Raw genomic sequence first — 16,106 nt, 5'->3', positions numbered from 1 at the left:
TCTTCCAGACATCTCTTTATTGAAGGACTCAACTTAGCTGTCTGCCTCACGTCTATGGATTCATGATGCTGAGTCCCCACAGCTGAATCAATACTTCTTTCTTATGTCTGGTGTAGTACATGCAGGAACATTGCTTGTCAACAGGCTGACACTACAGTGCCACATCACAGAGCAGAGCTGTCACATTTGGGAGCAGGAGAGCAAATTTGCTGCCTAACCTGGCAGCCTAGTCATGAAGACATTGATTTTGATTTTGAGATGGAAGTAATTGCTATTTTCAATCCCAGGGATTTGATCTGTTAAAGTAAATTTTTGGCTGACTTGCTTTATTTAGGAAATACTCTCTCAAAGCTGCTGCTTCCCATCTCTTTTGAACACTCAGTCATTCCTGCTGCAGAACCCATCCGACCAACCCCATCACAAGAAGTTGATTTGAAGAATAACTCCAAGAAATTTACCTGACCAAATGAAAAGCAGATTTGCTTAATGTGTGAACAAGTAGGGAAACACAAGAGTCCATTTTTTTTTAATCAAACCCAAACAAAATAGTGAAGTCAGAAAACAGATGAAACAAAATGTGCCACTTGTGTTTCACGTTTCTTTATTTGAAGTTGCAAGATTCACAAGAGTATTTAATTTTGGAAAAAAACCAGCATTTTTCACCGAAAAAAGAATTAATCAGGAAATGGTTATCCAGCTTTCACAAGAGGTCACTGTGTGAGTAGAATACATTGAAATAAAACTCTAGAGGTAGTAAAATAACAGAGAAAAACACAGCACAAATAAGGGGCAAGGGTATCTTGAGGAAAGAAGTGTAATTCTAAATTGAGTAAAGAGCAAAAGAGGAGATGTAGTTTCACAGAAAATCTGAGATAGCTCCAGTTAACTTAGGAAACAGAAACTGCTGTATTTGCTATATATATATGTATTGCTGGATATTGAGCCAGCTCTAAAGGCTGTGAGCGACGTTATGCAGCAGCTTGTGTAAATATCCTACAAGAACCAATAATGAGAAGGGGGAAATAAAGTGCAGAGCAGAGATTTGTCTATAATTCAATATTTCTGTGGGGGTTTTCTTACATAGCTTTAAAGAAAATGCAAGGGGAGAAAAAACAGAGTACATGGGGAGGTGTGACTCTCTATACCAGGGTTATATTACATATTCTCTACATTATATGTTCTCTACAATTTCAGATCTGAGAGGCAGAAAAGAGGAAATTCAAGTCAGCATGCTTAATACATCTATTCTAACTCGATTTTATTGAGTGATTTTCAACCACAAATTTTCATTTTAGCTTCTGTGTAAAATAAATCCCTTCATAGTGCCAATATAAACATGTATTTTCCCTTTGCCCTCAGTCAGTTGTAGTTTGTGCATTAACAGGGACTTTCTGCCAGAAGCCTTTGCTCTTTTGGAGAGCCACTCCTCTGGGATTTAGGCCTCCTGGTTGGCCACTGTACCAAGCTTTCCTGGTAAGGCAGCAGGTGGATCTGGACAGGAGCCAAAGTTAATAACCTGTGAACCAGGGAGAGGAGGGACAGTAGCATTTACACAGAAAACATTATCATTGAAGGAGTGCTTCTCCTGTGATACTTCCAAAATGAAAATTGATATTCATAGCCACATTCTGCCTAAGGAATGGCCTGACCTGAAAAAGGTAAAAAGAGTTTAGATATTCAATGCCTTATGTGATCAGCAACCATTTCTACCCATGTGATTTCTGAAAGAAAAGTGAATGAAGGGTTCTGTGGGTAATATCTCCAGGTTTTTGTATAATTTGATTTTTTTTCAGTTGTAAAATATTTGTATGCATTACTTTGCAAAGCAAGAGTCTCAGTAAGAAACGGATGTCATACTGGGCTCTGTTCCCCACTCTTTATTTAGTCTGAAGCAATTCTTACCATTTTCCTTGGTTTTTTTGACCTAAAATTGTCAAATAATGAGGTGTAAATTCAACTGTCTTGATAAAAATGGAGATGTTCTGTTCCCAAATAGTATTCATGTTTGTTTTAAATTAAATAAATAAGCAAATATTAGGCAAGATTAATGTTAACTAAGACAAAAATCATTCACATCTTATACCTCCAGGCATGAAAGTCATTAACTTCAATAGGAGTAGGGTCACTCTAAGTCCAATTAAATGATGATGATGATGATGTCTGTTATTTTTTCAGTTACTGGAAGGAAGCAGCGTATTGTTTTTAAAATACAAAATCTCAGTTTTCAGAACACTGAAGCTATGTAAATTTGTCTTAATTTTGAATCTTTGCATATTATTATTATTTTTATTGTTGTTACCATGATTATTCAGTGACATAAATTTATTCTTGTCAGTCATATTTTCATGATCCCATTAAATGTATTTAGGAACAGAGAGTGTCACTTATGTTTTAAAGTAGTATATCTGAAAGGGTCTCATATCTATTAGCTCTGTGTTTCTGTGATTTTAATCATGACAGTCCAGTATCAACCAATATTAGACAGAGAACAGCTGGAAAATGTAAACACCACATTAGAAAAAAAAAATTATGAGAAAATCTGGCATTAAAAACATACATAGGATTGCTTCCTCATTAGGAGTAAAAAATAACACCAAATATAGCAGTTATACATAAAACTTCCTGGAAAGGAATGTTTGTTTCTGTGTTTATCTAGGAAGGTGTTTATAAATATCTATTTGAACCTCCTGTTTGTAATACTAAGAGCTCCTGATGTAAAACATATATACACTTGATAATGCAGGTGGAAGGACAGACCCTTTCTAGAACAACTATGTCTGTTTTAAATGGACAGGAGTTTAAATAAACAGACTAGAAGACAGATTACTGTTGGTTGTTTCAGATTTTGTTGTCTTTGTGCAATAATCTTATAAAAACACCCATAAAATGCCTTTATTCTGATTTTATATGATCTTTAAAGGATTTTTAATTTTTTTTTTCTGTATGTACTTTAAAAGGGCAACAAATTCACCAGGATAAAATGACCCCAAGAATCCCTTGATGTTCCAAGATATACATCAAGACTGAATTCACTTATGGTAGACACTATAGGCCAGTGTTGCATTTCTTAAAACACAGATAAAGAAGCAAATACCAAATTTTTAAAAGTTAATTTCCATCTGCTAGTTTTTGTTCCTCTGTTCTGAGCCACTCAATGGTTTATTAATGGGCCCAGAGCAGAAAACACCTCCCAGAATTCCCTGGAGTCTTCTGAAAATTCAAGCCATTAACACAGATCTCTACATCTCATGCATGGAAAACCAAGGAAGTATCCTGACATGCACACCTTTACTTAGTGCTGAACTTCTCTTTCTTGTTTCCAGCTTTATAAATACTGAACCCTCATCCTAGAAAATTTGATTGTCAAGATACATATTTAACACCTTAGGAACCCAACATAAGTACAAAAATTTGTATTAAAAAAAATGAAATAAGGACTGTCAATGCACCCAGCCAGTAACTGCAGGGAAGAAAGAAGAAAATAAATTCAAAACCAGAGCAGTGAGTTTCTTTATTGCCTTTGTGCTCCTTCAGCACCTTTAAGGTACTCATTTTCTGCACAGCTTGTAATTGGAATTAGCACAGAGCTAGTTTAAGTTAAATTTTCCCCAAGTTTCAATATTTTTATATATAACCCTATACATTTATAAATTTAAATAAAATATGCATAGCTAAACATAGCAAAATAAAACCTACATAGCCTCTGTCTGCAGAATCTCTGACTGGCTGAAGTCAGGCTTGGCTCTGCACACCTGCACTAGGAAAGTTCACAGTGGCATTAAGTAATGATTCGGTATCACAGGAAATTCAGGACTGTATCCAAATTGTTTACATTTCAGTGAAAGAAATGCCTGCTTTTACTTACTTTCCTTTTAAATGTTTCTTTATGGAAAAAATAGGAATTCTGAGCATTGTTTCCATTCTGATATTTGAAAATTTCATTTATTTCTTATCTGCTAATTCATGAAAGTAAGAGGAAATCAGCTTCATATGTAGGTTTTGCTATTTTGCATGACCAATTTTGAATCTCTCTGGAAGAATCAATGAGCATGTAAGCTTCTCCTCTTTAGCTACTCTTGGCTGTTTAAATATTAATAGACAAGAGGCTGACCTTCAGTCCTGCTGCTGAATCATGGAAGCTGAAAACTGGAATTGATGCATCCCTGTGCTAATGATTAACTGATCACAGATTGCAAAGTAGTCAGCTCAATTCTCACACTGCCAAATATTTAATTTAATTTTTTCTGTGTTAAAATCATTCCAGTTAGAATCTCAATGTAGTAAGCAACTTTGGGCATTTTGGAATCAGTTGTTTAAAAATGTTGAACTGGCAGCTAGAATTGCACATACAAACAACATTAGTCAGGTCCAGTTCAACTTCAGCACTTCTGCTCAAGTCAATGGGGCTACTCAGACTCAAAGTTGAACCCACGTGTTTTTCTCCTGAATGAGGTACTGCTGGATTGTAAGAACTGCAAATAATAATAATTGTACTAGTAGTAGTAGTAGTAGTAATAGTTGCTTTTGTTGTGATTACAGAGTGCTAACTAGCACTGTCTTTTTCTTCTTTCTTCCACAGAGATATGGATATGGTGGATGGGTACAGCTGGATCATCACTGCAAGGTTTGGGCTGTTTGGTGCTCTAAGCTAATCTTATGTTGTCCTCAAGAATACAAACGCACAATAAATCTATTAAGAAGTGAAGTGGCAATAAGATTGGCTCTGTTTCTGATACAGATTTCTCTAGAGCTCTGTATTCTGTGAAGTAATATCAGGGCAAGTCCTAATATACCTCAGTAGAACCTTTTTCTTGAGAGATGAAACTCACAATCTGTGACTGTCTTCTGAAATTCTTCTTTCAATAAAGGGATTCCACACTGAAAAGTAGAGGGATAAGGGATAGAAGGATTGGCTACTTTGCATTTTCAGGGTGACAGTGCCTCTCCCTGTTGGAGTAACCTTATAAAGAAAAGAGCACCTGATCTTCCTTACTCCTTTTTGTGGTTTGGTCAATTCATTCATTCTCTATAGAGACTCAGCTTTAGGGAAGCAAGACTTGCATCTTCCAGGTACCAAAGCATTCAAGTATATAGTACCTGTTAATTTCATTGGAACTAGATATTCCCTCATCCCCTTGTCACTTTGCAAAATCCTACTTTGTTGTGATTGCATATAAGCTTACACTAGCTGGGTAATAAGAAAGAAAGGCAGAAAGACAGAAAGACAGACACAGACAGACAGACAGATAGAAAGAAAGAAAGAAAAAAAGAAAGGAAGAAAGAAAGAAAGAGAAAACTAAAGAGAAAGCCTGATTAAATAGCTACAACACCGTGTCTATTTATTGCAACCTAACATTATACACACTTTTGCCTTTCTCTTACATGCAAGGCTATGCTGTAAAATGCCTAAGAACCATTTGTGGAAAAGGACTACAGAATATGAAGGTTGAAACCAAGAATGAGTTGCAAACAAATATTATGCTGAGATTTCAGATCTGAGTGTAAGTAGGCACAGTAGGGGAGAACAAGCCACCTGCAGAACCACCTTGTGGATGGCACAGCTCCTGAGATATGTGGGAGCTGCAGGAAGGAGAGAATGCTTGGACACATTTTTAGCACCTTAGCTGTTTGTTACAGGTCTGATGCTGAAATTCCATGCTAAAAATAGTTTGCAGAGGAACTTTGTGGCAAGTCAATAATAGCCTGATACCCTCTGCAGAGAATTCTGTCCAGCCTACTTCTGTCTGAAAATTTTACATGAAAAGCAGTGCATGGTAAAATAAAACCCTGCTTAGATGTGTAAAGCTGGGGATAATTTAATAATTTTCTTTAATTCTTAAGATTAAAAAAAAAAAAGCAAAGGCTTCTCATATCATTCTGTGAAGAAGCATCAGAGTCAAACTGGAAGAAAACAATTACATGCATATTTAAAGAAGAACAATTTGGGATGTGACTGAGTAGTTCAGCAATGGGATCATTTAAATGTAGTTTGCTGAACCAAATCAGCCTGCTGGACCTAATTCTGAAATAAGTCTCTCTTACTTTTCACATAAATTAATTAAAGCATTAAATATCGAATAATGTTTAGAATGGGATAGAGTACAGCAGTGTAGAATAGAATAGAATAGTAAAATCCATGCAATCTATTCATGTGTGGTGCAATGCTTGGTTCTACTCTGCCTTTTTCTCACACCCCAAATGTTTTTTTGTTTATTAGACAACCTGCAGAAATGCACTAAACTTTTCTTAATGTATTGGAGTGTATGGTCAGAATAAACCTTTCCGTCAGGTTGGAAAGCCAATTTTACAAGAGTCTGAAGTATTTTACTGGAGAATCAGGACTTTGTAGTTATGATATTTCAAGTAATTTTCATAGGTTGTGATACAGGCAACACGTAATTTGACAGTTTGCCAGGGCAGCACAGTTAGATTTTTTGAGGAGAGCTTTGAAATACTCATTATATCTGTATATTATATCACAGTATATCTGTGAACGATGTATGAAATTAGTAACAAATTCAAGCTTAAGAACAGTCTGACTTCTCAGAAGGGGACAGAAATCCCTCTGGTTGGGTGTACTACTAGCAAATGTGCTGATTTAAGAAGGTTTTTTCTTTAGAAAAATAGACAGAATTCTAAATAACACCAACTTTGTGAGGAAAAATAAAGTAGCCTTTGAAGAGAGAGAATTCCCTTTCTTGAAGGGTCAGGAGCCCGCCTTGCACGGAGCTGTTTAATGCCAAGGTGAAGGAGTAGCTGCCGTGTTTTCTCATGTGGTCTTCAATTTTTAACTGCAGATGGAGTGTTCCTCTGTCCAATGCATCTGCTGCATGACCTCACTTACCCACCCCAAATGCACAGCACCAGGTGGATCTTCTGGCTTTCATCCCTTCCCACTTATCCCTACAGTAGCTTCAAACAGCTGGGAAATACTCAGGGCTTGCAAGTGTTGATGAGTTGTGTCCCATCCATTTGTGCAAGTGTCAGCCAGCAGAAAGCCTGGTGTGCCTGTCTGTCCATGTTCATAACAGCATGTGGGTACCTCCAACTTAACAGACAATTTACTTTGCTTGATGTGATGACGCTGTACATCCTCAACTTCTTTGAACAATTCACAAATCAACAAAAAAAATGAAGTTTAAAAGGTTTCCATGTTCTTAAAGGAACAATATTAAATTTCATGACTGTGATAATATCTTGAATGTCATACATTTGGGAATTGGTGGTATATGGGAAAGGTATTACACTAATTGAGGTCATGGGTTTATACTATGATAAAGTTTTGCTTGGGGTTTTTTTCTCAAATACAAATTCTTCAGTAATTCTTTTTTTTCCCAAGGAGAAAACATAACCTGAAGACAACATAACAAGTCTGCAATGGCAATATGAAACAACTGGACTGAAAGTAACTGAGCTGTACAGTTATTTCTGTAGTTACTGGAATCATTGTGATGCTATTAAGGGAACATATACACACCCAAAGGGAAAATTTAGCACAGATTTAATTAGAGCACTGTTTTGAGGTCAAAATTTGGTTTGAGGATAAACTCGGATTAAGGTACCTGATATCTTTTCCATATAAATGTAGAATGATACACCTTGCAAAAGAAAGGGGATTTTTTTTATTATGAAGACTAAATCTGAACTATAAATGACTGTTTTATTAATGTCTATTTTTAAAATAGTCTTTGTTTAAAAATACCTACTGCATAAAAATAAAAGAACAATATTTTGTCACTGAATTTCCGTAGGGAGCACAATATACTCAAGCAACTATAAATTAGCATGTACTGCTTTGTCACATTCATAATATATAAAAATGTCATTTCACAGGGACAGGCAAAGATGATGAAGGATGGAAAGGTTTTTAGAGTTATTCAAGAGAACTGCTGGGATCCAGAAGTACGGATTAAAGAGATGGACCTGTCAGGTACCTTCCTCCATGAAGGAATGGAAATCATTGAGTCTCATTTAGAATAACTGCAACTGCTCTGTCAGTTCATCTGAAAGCGCTCAATAACAATGGGAAAATTAACAGGTTTAGCATATTGATTCACTAGTTTAAATCTGTTGAAAGTCAGTGAAAACTGATGTGCTTTATATTCAGATGGGACATATTCCCATAACTTTCCTCATTTTCAGTAGCAGTTTATTCCCCACATGAACTCCTTGATTTTGATGGGATTTTAAGTTAGTAAGGAACTAATTGACATAAGTAGGGATGACTGATTGTGGACTTAAAAAGGCAACACACATTCCAGATATAGAAGTAGTTCACATAAAGGAGGAAGGTCTTTCATTTTTGTTCCAAATGTTAACAATATTCTTTTTACTCATAGGATTTTTTGGTATGTTTGTTTCCAAATTAGCTTTTCATCAAGCTGCATACATGACACTAAATAAAGTATGTGAGATGGGAGACTGAGGATGAGGGAAGGAACTTACAGTCTGATCAGTTATTTTTGCTAGTTCTTATTAACACTGCAATTCCAAATTACTTCTGTGAGAGAAATATGTTACTAAAGATTATTTTCTTCTTAGATTGAGACCTGAATAATTACTACATCAGTTTCCCAGTAGACACAACTTGAATATCTTCTTCAACTTTTTATGAGGAATAAACACCTGAAGAGAGTAGATATTTTTTAAGTAGCATCTTTATGATTATTGTTTTCTTCTCTCAGAGCTTATCACACTCTACAACTGTCTGACAGGATATTGTAGCCAGCTGGGAGTTGATCTCTTCTCCCAGATAACAAGCGATAGCAGAAGAAGAAATGGCCTCAAGTAGCACCAGGGGAGGTTTATATTGGATATTAGGAAAAAAATTTCTTCACCAAAAGGGATGTCAAGCACTGGCACAGGCTGCCCAGGACAGTTGTGAAGTCACTGTCTCGGAAGGGATTTAATAAAAAGGTGGATGTGGCACCTGGGGACATGGGTTAGTGGTGGGCTTGGCACTGCTGGCTTAATGGTTGGACTTGATGCTCTTAAAGGTCTTTTCCAACCTAAATGATTCTATGATTCTGTGATAAGGCAGCATATTTCAGAGTTTGCAAAGACATTTGGGTATTCCCATTAAATGTCTAATGGTTGAAGTTTGAAATACTTTTCCAGGGTGCAGATGAAGTAATTGAAAAATTATCTAATTATGTTTACGTAAATTGCCCCATAGCCCCTGACTTCCCAAACTGGCCCATATGATGTGTTGAAGTAAACCCCCTCAAGGATAATGACCCAAAGTACCCCCTAACACAGAATCATAGAATCATGCCTTGACTAGACTGTAATCTTTCTCTGAGTTAGCTCAGGGATTTTGGGGATTACCAAGTCATTCAACTACAATGTGGATCACAAATAGCCTTTGGGCATCTTTCCCTTTCAGATATTTCCCTCAACACTAAAGGCGGGTTTCTACAAAACAGTTCTGCCCCATCTATTTGCTGTAGGCAAAGGGAAAACACAGGAGCAATTTTTTTTTTTTTCAAATTTCTGCAAGAGCTCTCCAGAATAGAAAATGTATCATAAAACCAGCACTACAATATTTCTCCTCAAATTGAACAGTGCTTGCTTGGTAAAAAAAAAATCTAAACCTGTGTGTTACAGCACCATCTGGTGACTTGTGCCCTAAAAACGTCCCCCTTTATTACAGCACTCCAGAGACACAGACATCAGCCAATTCAGTGGGACAAAAAAAAGGCCTTGGTGTTTTTCATTCTTACTGCTCAACTAATAATAAAGACTACGGGCCACATTTGCTCTTTTTTGGTTTAGAAAGTTGTAGCTACTCAGTTTAAAGAGCATTTTCTGTAACACAGGCCCAGATAAAGTATACCCAAAAATTTAACCTCTGAACATGGCATAATTTTGGGACAAAGATGCAAGGAGTCTCCCAGCTGAACAAAACTAGAATCAGTCACTAAAAGGCATTATTGACTCAGAGAAATAACTTTGAGCTTGGTTGCTAAAAGCCTTTCTCTGCATTGTCCAAGAAATCTTACCAGTAATAAGAAATGGTATCCAATGGACCAAAGAGACTCAATTAGTTCTCATAATCATATGTCCTGGGTCTAATTGGTGTGCACACCTCTGTCTTGATCCACTCAATAAAACAAGCTATCCAGGTAATTCAATAAAACAAACTGTAAAGGTAATTAACATCACAGTTCTGCGACACAAATCATCACAGTTTTGTCAGAGAAAGTATATTAGTTCATCATAACTGCCTTTTCTTATTATTTTCTCCTTTGTAAAATCCTCTGAAGAGGATATAAAGTAGAGGGTTTTCTGTGCTGATTCTAATTCTTCCTAAAGCCACTGTCTAGGAAGTTCAGCTTGGAAATCTGCCTTCAGGTTTTATGTTAAATTTGCTCAGAAGTGTAGAAATGGATTGAAACCAGATACAACATTCATTGTGGACAACATGGTGAATGTCCTCATACACACCAATCAAGTGTCCATATTGGTGGATAACATAATTTAGGCTGCACTTTGGTAAACATGTAATTTTGCAGACCTAATCCTTAACCCAAACCATTGCTGCTGTACATAATATTAATCAGATCTTGGAAGAATCTGAGCCAGTTTCCTGCTTAACTATTGAGAATCATTTTGTTAAACATTGGAGCGCTTTGGCAAGGTCATTGTCTCAGAAGAAAGTGCATAAATATTACAATCAGACCTAAAATGTAAAAAAAAAGTTTTGTATGTAAATACTTAGTGAAGTCCTAATTATTACCCATTGTTTCTTTTCTTGTTTGTCTGCTAGGTTTGTTGCTTTTATTCCTGTGGTCTGTCACACACAAAGTTATGGTATAGATTTGTGTCTGAACAGAAACAAAACAACATGGACTTAATTCTCTTTATTGCAAACATTAAAGTTATTTCTGAAAATAGGCAGATTTTCTTGTACTTACAACCTCAGTAGCCCAGATACAGGACGAATGAAACCTAACACAATATAGCTTTGTGGAACACTTGGGTAAACATTGTTTACCAACCACTGCTAACATGATGTTTTTAATCTTTGAGCAAAATCACTTATTTATTTATTAAATATGTATGACAAATGTGACCCCAAAATAAACTTAACTTATGGCATTCTATTGGTTTAATGTCACATTCATTTTTGTGAGAGTAACATTAAATTGCTATTTTAATTGATTGTACATGTGCCTACTAAATATTTCTAAAATCAAAATACTTAATTTCACAAATAATCTAGTATGAGTGGGAAAGTGTTCTCTTTCTTTCTACTTACCAAATATGTTCAAATCTTAATAAACTGCTACATTACAAAATCTATTACTATTATCCATAATTTTAAAAAAAAATCTATCCATGTCACTTAAATCAGTGTTTCTTATCATAAAACTTTTACCTTCTGTCTCTCAAACCAAAATTCTTTCTTATCTTTTATCACAAACAAACAAACAAAAAAAGGAAACATTAATAACTGCTTTTTCTTATTCAGGGGTCACAGTTCAAGCCCTTTCCACAGTCCCTGTAATGTTCAGCTACTGGGTAAGTTCCTACTACTGTATTTTGTAATTCTCACGTAGCAAAACTTTTAGAATGTACATGTATCTTCCTGTGAATGAGGTGACTGAAGTAGTCACTAGATCACTGAGGTAAACAGGGAGTTGTTCTGCTCTGAAGAAGGCAAAAGCAGTGCAGGTGTCAGAAGAGGCAGCAGGGTGTCCTGGCAAAGCTCCACTCTGGAGCACACATGGTGGGAAAGGAGACTACAGCTGGATCTCTTCTCTTGTGGGGGTAGCTGGAAATGGGGAGACACATATGTACAGATTCCATTAAAGTTAGACATCAAACAGTATTTTCTCCTGAAAAAAACCAAATACATAAAAGATATATTTGTGGTCTTGTCCCACTTTCTTTTAAATTTGGCACAGGGCTCAGGGACCTAGAATATTTGAATCTTAAAATTCAGTAGCAAATTTAAGTTAATACGTTCCCTGCATGGTGATCTTTAATGCTTCAAAGAAATAAAAACAGGCTGAGAAGATAAATTGTAGCAAAATGCTGTTCTAAATACATTCTCAGTTTCATTATTTAGTGATGTGTACAAGTCAAGTCGTTATATGTAAACAGATACGTTAAATTAAAACCATTGTGTTAAGCCCACAAATAAGTAGTACCATCAATTTTCAGAATTTCTTGTTGAGCAACATCTCTTTAAAACTTTACTCTGGTGTCTAAGGGAATATCTTCCTTTAAATACTTATTGGGGGGGGGGAAATGGAGATTGATTGAATGGATATTGCACTTCCCCTATTGGAATTATGACCATTATCTCATTCTAAATGTTAGAGAAGTTTGCCCAAGTTTTCTCTGTAGAATTCTCATGCTGCAGCATCTCACATTTCTTATTTTTATTTCTTCAACTCCAGTAATAGGAGAGTAAATATTCATTGCTATGTTTAAAAATTATAAGCTGAGGTTTTTGCATTGGGATAAACAGAAACAGGGGACTGGTTTACATGAAAGACCAGATACTTAAATGCATCAGCAATCTGGGCTTTATTACACTCCTACTGAGCAGCAAAGGCAACAGCAGTTGATAAAATATTCAAGACAAGAAGCAGAACTGCACCCAGAGGTTTTAAAGTGAGGTAGAATTTAATCCTGCAGGTTTCCAGCTATTCAGAACTGTAAAGCAAACTTAGGCTTAAACCCTGTCTCTCAGTTGTTTGCAGTGACATTTATCCAATATCTTCCAAAGGTGATAACATTTGAGAACTATATTTTAATGTACTACTCTGCTTAACATCTTACCAGGCCAAATCTCAGGATACTTTAGACCTAGCCCAGATATTAAACAATGACTTGGCTGCTACAGTAAAGAAGTACCCCAAGAGGTTTGTGGGTCTGGGTACGTTACCCCTGCAAGCTCCAGACCTGGCTGTGAAGGAAATGCATCGCTGTGTGAAGGAACTGGGATTTCCTGGAGTGCAAATAGGATCTCATGTCAACGAGTGGGACCTGAATGCCCCAGAGCTGTATGATGTTTATACTGTGAGTAACCGTTTCTTTCCTTCTTTGGGGGGGAATTCTGTGATGTGGAACTCTGTCTAAAAATATCTTGGAGCACATTCAGTCATGGTTTGAGCCTTCTAATCTGCTTAGTGATCAGAGACTCAGCTTTAATTGTATACAGCAATTCATTATAGGATATAATTACGGTAATACAACACAAAACATTCTGAAACATATTTTATAATAATGAGTAATAATTTTTTTTCTTATATGAGTTCTCACTGTAGAGTTGCCTTCTTGGTTTGTGGGGGTAAGTGCAGTGTCAAATAAAGCACTTCTGCACTGTTTGCATTCGAGTTCAAGTTACTGTATGCAATCCTATTGAAATAATTGATAAAATCCCAGAGATGATCAAAGATACCTATAGAGCCGAAATACCACATGGAATTATATAAAGAGGACAAAGATTCCAAAAAATGCATTGATTATAAAATTAATTTTTAGATTGAATTTCTTAAATAGCCTGAGGTCCAAATGAGGATGGTCATTTGTCTAAATTACAGCTTTAATCAATGTACATTCTGCATCTGTTTCTCAAGTTATTAGAGCTGTCTGCTTGAAACTGAGCCACAGAGGTCATATTTCAAGATGCTCAATTTATCCAAGAACTCTGTTAGTGCAGCACCTGGACTGTTTGTTTTTATGGACATTGTAAACAGTCAGTTATCAGATGTAGATGCCCACATTCATGGAATCTTAGCGTGGCTGGTGTTGGGAGGGACTTCTGGAGGCCATCTGGTCCAACCCCCTGTTCAGCATCTCCCTTACAGGAGAGATGCTCAGTCCCTTCATCATCTTTGGACTCCCTCCAGTAACTCCATGTCTCTGGTGCTGAGATAACCCTCTTGTACTGGGATCTCTCTCTTACACTGTACCTTCTTCACAATGTAGAAAGTAACCTCCCTGGATAATACAGATTGGGAAATTAAGCCATATTTGACAATGAACTCTTGTCAATCTACCAAGACAGTAATTGAATCGCTATTTTTAGTTTACAAATGTAGATGGCAATTACTCCCCACAACCCAAAAGTTGCAGCTTTATTTATGCATGTATGGGTAAACAAAATCAATTTTTCAAATGTGTGATAATCTCCTTAGCAACAAGAGGAGGTCCAGAAATACATCTGACAAAACGAAGCTGTTAAATCCTGGTTTAGCATGTGAATGACTCTGATGATCATATATTTAAATTTAAGCAAATAGTTCAATTACTCAGTCAGGGTCAGCATCTGTCATTGTTCTTCTGTTTTCCTTTCCTAAGATGTCAATAATTTTGGAAAAATTAATATACTTGCATGGAAATGGATTCCTGATCAGAACACAACCATATTTGGAACTCTTAGGATAGATTAGGAATATTTTTAACTTTTCTTAAAGGCAGGCAGAAGGCCAAAGGGGACAAAGTAGTGCAACTCACATGAAAATTCCAGAATGCAGCTGGAACAATTCTGCAAAACCATCCTAAAACATTATGAAAATTCATCCTCATATGTATAAAGAAACCAAAGAAATTTTTGCTTGAACTGAATTTTTTACTTCAGCATGGCTGAAAAACATTGCTGGAAAACTGTTTTTGTCCTGCACTAATCTGAGGAACATTTGGCTTACTAAAAAGATATTATCATCTATATTTCCAATCTGTGGTCACAGAAAGAACTTTGAATCTGAGTAAGGACTTCAGACTATGGCCCAGAGGAATAAATATAAGCAACTATTACTTATAGTTCTTACTTGTGGGCTTATTTTCATATTAGTACTACTGCTCAGTACAGTTTTGCAGGTAATTTTAAAACATGATTAAGAAAAAAAGATGTATTTTGGTATAATTAGTCAAGATTTAGACTTTTTCTTTTGCTGCAGGCTGCTGAAAAATTGAATTGCTGTCTCTTTGTGCATCCCTGGGACATGCAGATAGATGGGAGAATGTCCAAATATTGGTTTCCTTGGCTAATAGGTAAGTGTATTATTGACTTTGCTTAGCCTAAATTTATGAACTGGACTATGCTCAGCAAATTGTTGCAAAGTAAAGTACTAGTACAGATAAAAAATGGATTTTCTATCAAACCTTTTTTTTAATCAGGTAGTACGATTAAGTCTATTGTGTAAATTCAGCAGTCATTTGGCTTTAAGTTTGTTCAGTTTGTCTAACTTTTAAATACTTAGAATTAAAATTATTTGCCTTTGCAACATAACATAGTATCCCTTTTGTCTTCAATACAAAAAGCAGATGACTAAGGAAAAATTGTCTCAGAAATGAGCTCCTCAAAAATAACAGGAGTAAATGAAAGACTAGGCAAAACCAAACATTACTTCCTAGAATTTAGTGGATTATTTCCTAGAAGTAGGTTAGCCAGAGAGGAAATAAGTCTAAATTTACATCAACTACAGCTGGAAGAGCATGTACTTTGAAAGCACCCAACCTGCTTGTCATCTGTCCTGGTGCTATAGAGTAAAAACTGGACTTAGAATTCAGAACATCTGAACTTCCAGTCCTGCGACTTCATTTAATTTAATTTAATTAATTAAAGTTCAGCTCTGTGTCCCTCTAATAGTAATAACGTGAAACCTTTGGCAGGTGCCCTGTAACTATTATTTTTTTCAGTATGCTCAAGGCTAATGGAAGAAAATTCAGATAACATTTAAAAATCAAAGAGGAAATTGGAAAAGTGAAACCTTTATACAATTACGCTGGTTTTGTTCCTAGGCATGCCAACAGAAACAACCATGGCCATTTGCTCCATGATTATGGGAGGAATTTTTGAAAAATTTCCTAAGCTGAAAGTTTGCTTTGCACATGGAGGTGAGTAATGTGGCAAGTGAAACTCCGGTTTTTTAGCTAAGCATGTTACAGCTGTATTTTCTGGTACCCCAGCTAAGGATCAAGGGTTCAAGAACTTTAAGGCTGCCACCAGCTGAGCGCTATTACCCAGACCTGCCAGATCAGCTGCTTCTATGAACACTGCCTAGGGTTTGAACTGCTGAAATACCCTTTAAGGGAAACAAGGAGGAAAGGGAGACAGGAGATGATTTGAGGAAAGGGAGACAGGAGAT

General features: G+C 36.2%; 1 protein-coding gene and 1 long non-coding RNA gene across 4 annotated transcripts in view; one reads left to right on the top strand and one right to left on the bottom strand.

Annotated features, from left to right (window-relative positions):
- Nucleotides 1-16,106, top strand: part of ACMSD (aminocarboxymuconate semialdehyde decarboxylase) — a 37,619-nt gene that overhangs the window by 14,075 nt on the left and 7,438 nt on the right. The window contains exons 1-7 of one of the 3 annotated variants that reach the window (XM_027656249.1): nucleotides 1,366-1,658; nucleotides 4,580-4,624; nucleotides 7,834-7,930; nucleotides 11,474-11,523; nucleotides 12,796-13,032; nucleotides 14,916-15,009; nucleotides 15,760-15,855. In XM_027656249.1, the coding sequence (XP_027512050.1) occupies nucleotides 1,602-1,658; nucleotides 4,580-4,624; nucleotides 7,834-7,930; nucleotides 11,474-11,523; nucleotides 12,796-13,032; nucleotides 14,916-15,009; nucleotides 15,760-15,855 (676 nt within the window). In that variant the 5' untranslated portion in view covers nucleotides 1,366-1,601. Of the gene's footprint in view, nucleotides 1-1,365; nucleotides 1,659-4,579; nucleotides 4,625-7,833; nucleotides 7,931-11,473; nucleotides 11,524-12,795; nucleotides 13,033-14,915; nucleotides 15,010-15,759; nucleotides 15,856-16,106 lie in introns of those variants that run through there. The other 2 variants (XM_027656250.1, XM_027656251.1) reach the window with 2 other exon arrangements.
- Nucleotides 1,242-4,438, bottom strand: LOC113953272. Its single transcript, XR_003529814.1, has 3 exons — nucleotides 3,866-4,438; nucleotides 3,697-3,752; nucleotides 1,242-1,649 (listed from the first exon to the last, which is right to left on the bottom strand). It is a non-coding gene; the product is annotated as an uncharacterized LOC113953272 (long non-coding RNA).

The sequence above is a fragment of the Corapipo altera genome, unplaced genomic scaffold, assembly GCF_003945725.1.
Source record: "Corapipo altera isolate COAL_440 unplaced genomic scaffold, ASM394572v1 68, whole genome shotgun sequence".
In the NCBI taxonomy this organism is placed as follows: domain Eukaryota; kingdom Metazoa; phylum Chordata; class Aves; order Passeriformes; family Pipridae; genus Corapipo; species Corapipo altera.
Note: the sequence above shows the minus strand (reverse complement) of the source record. Positions and strands in the feature narration are given on the sequence as shown.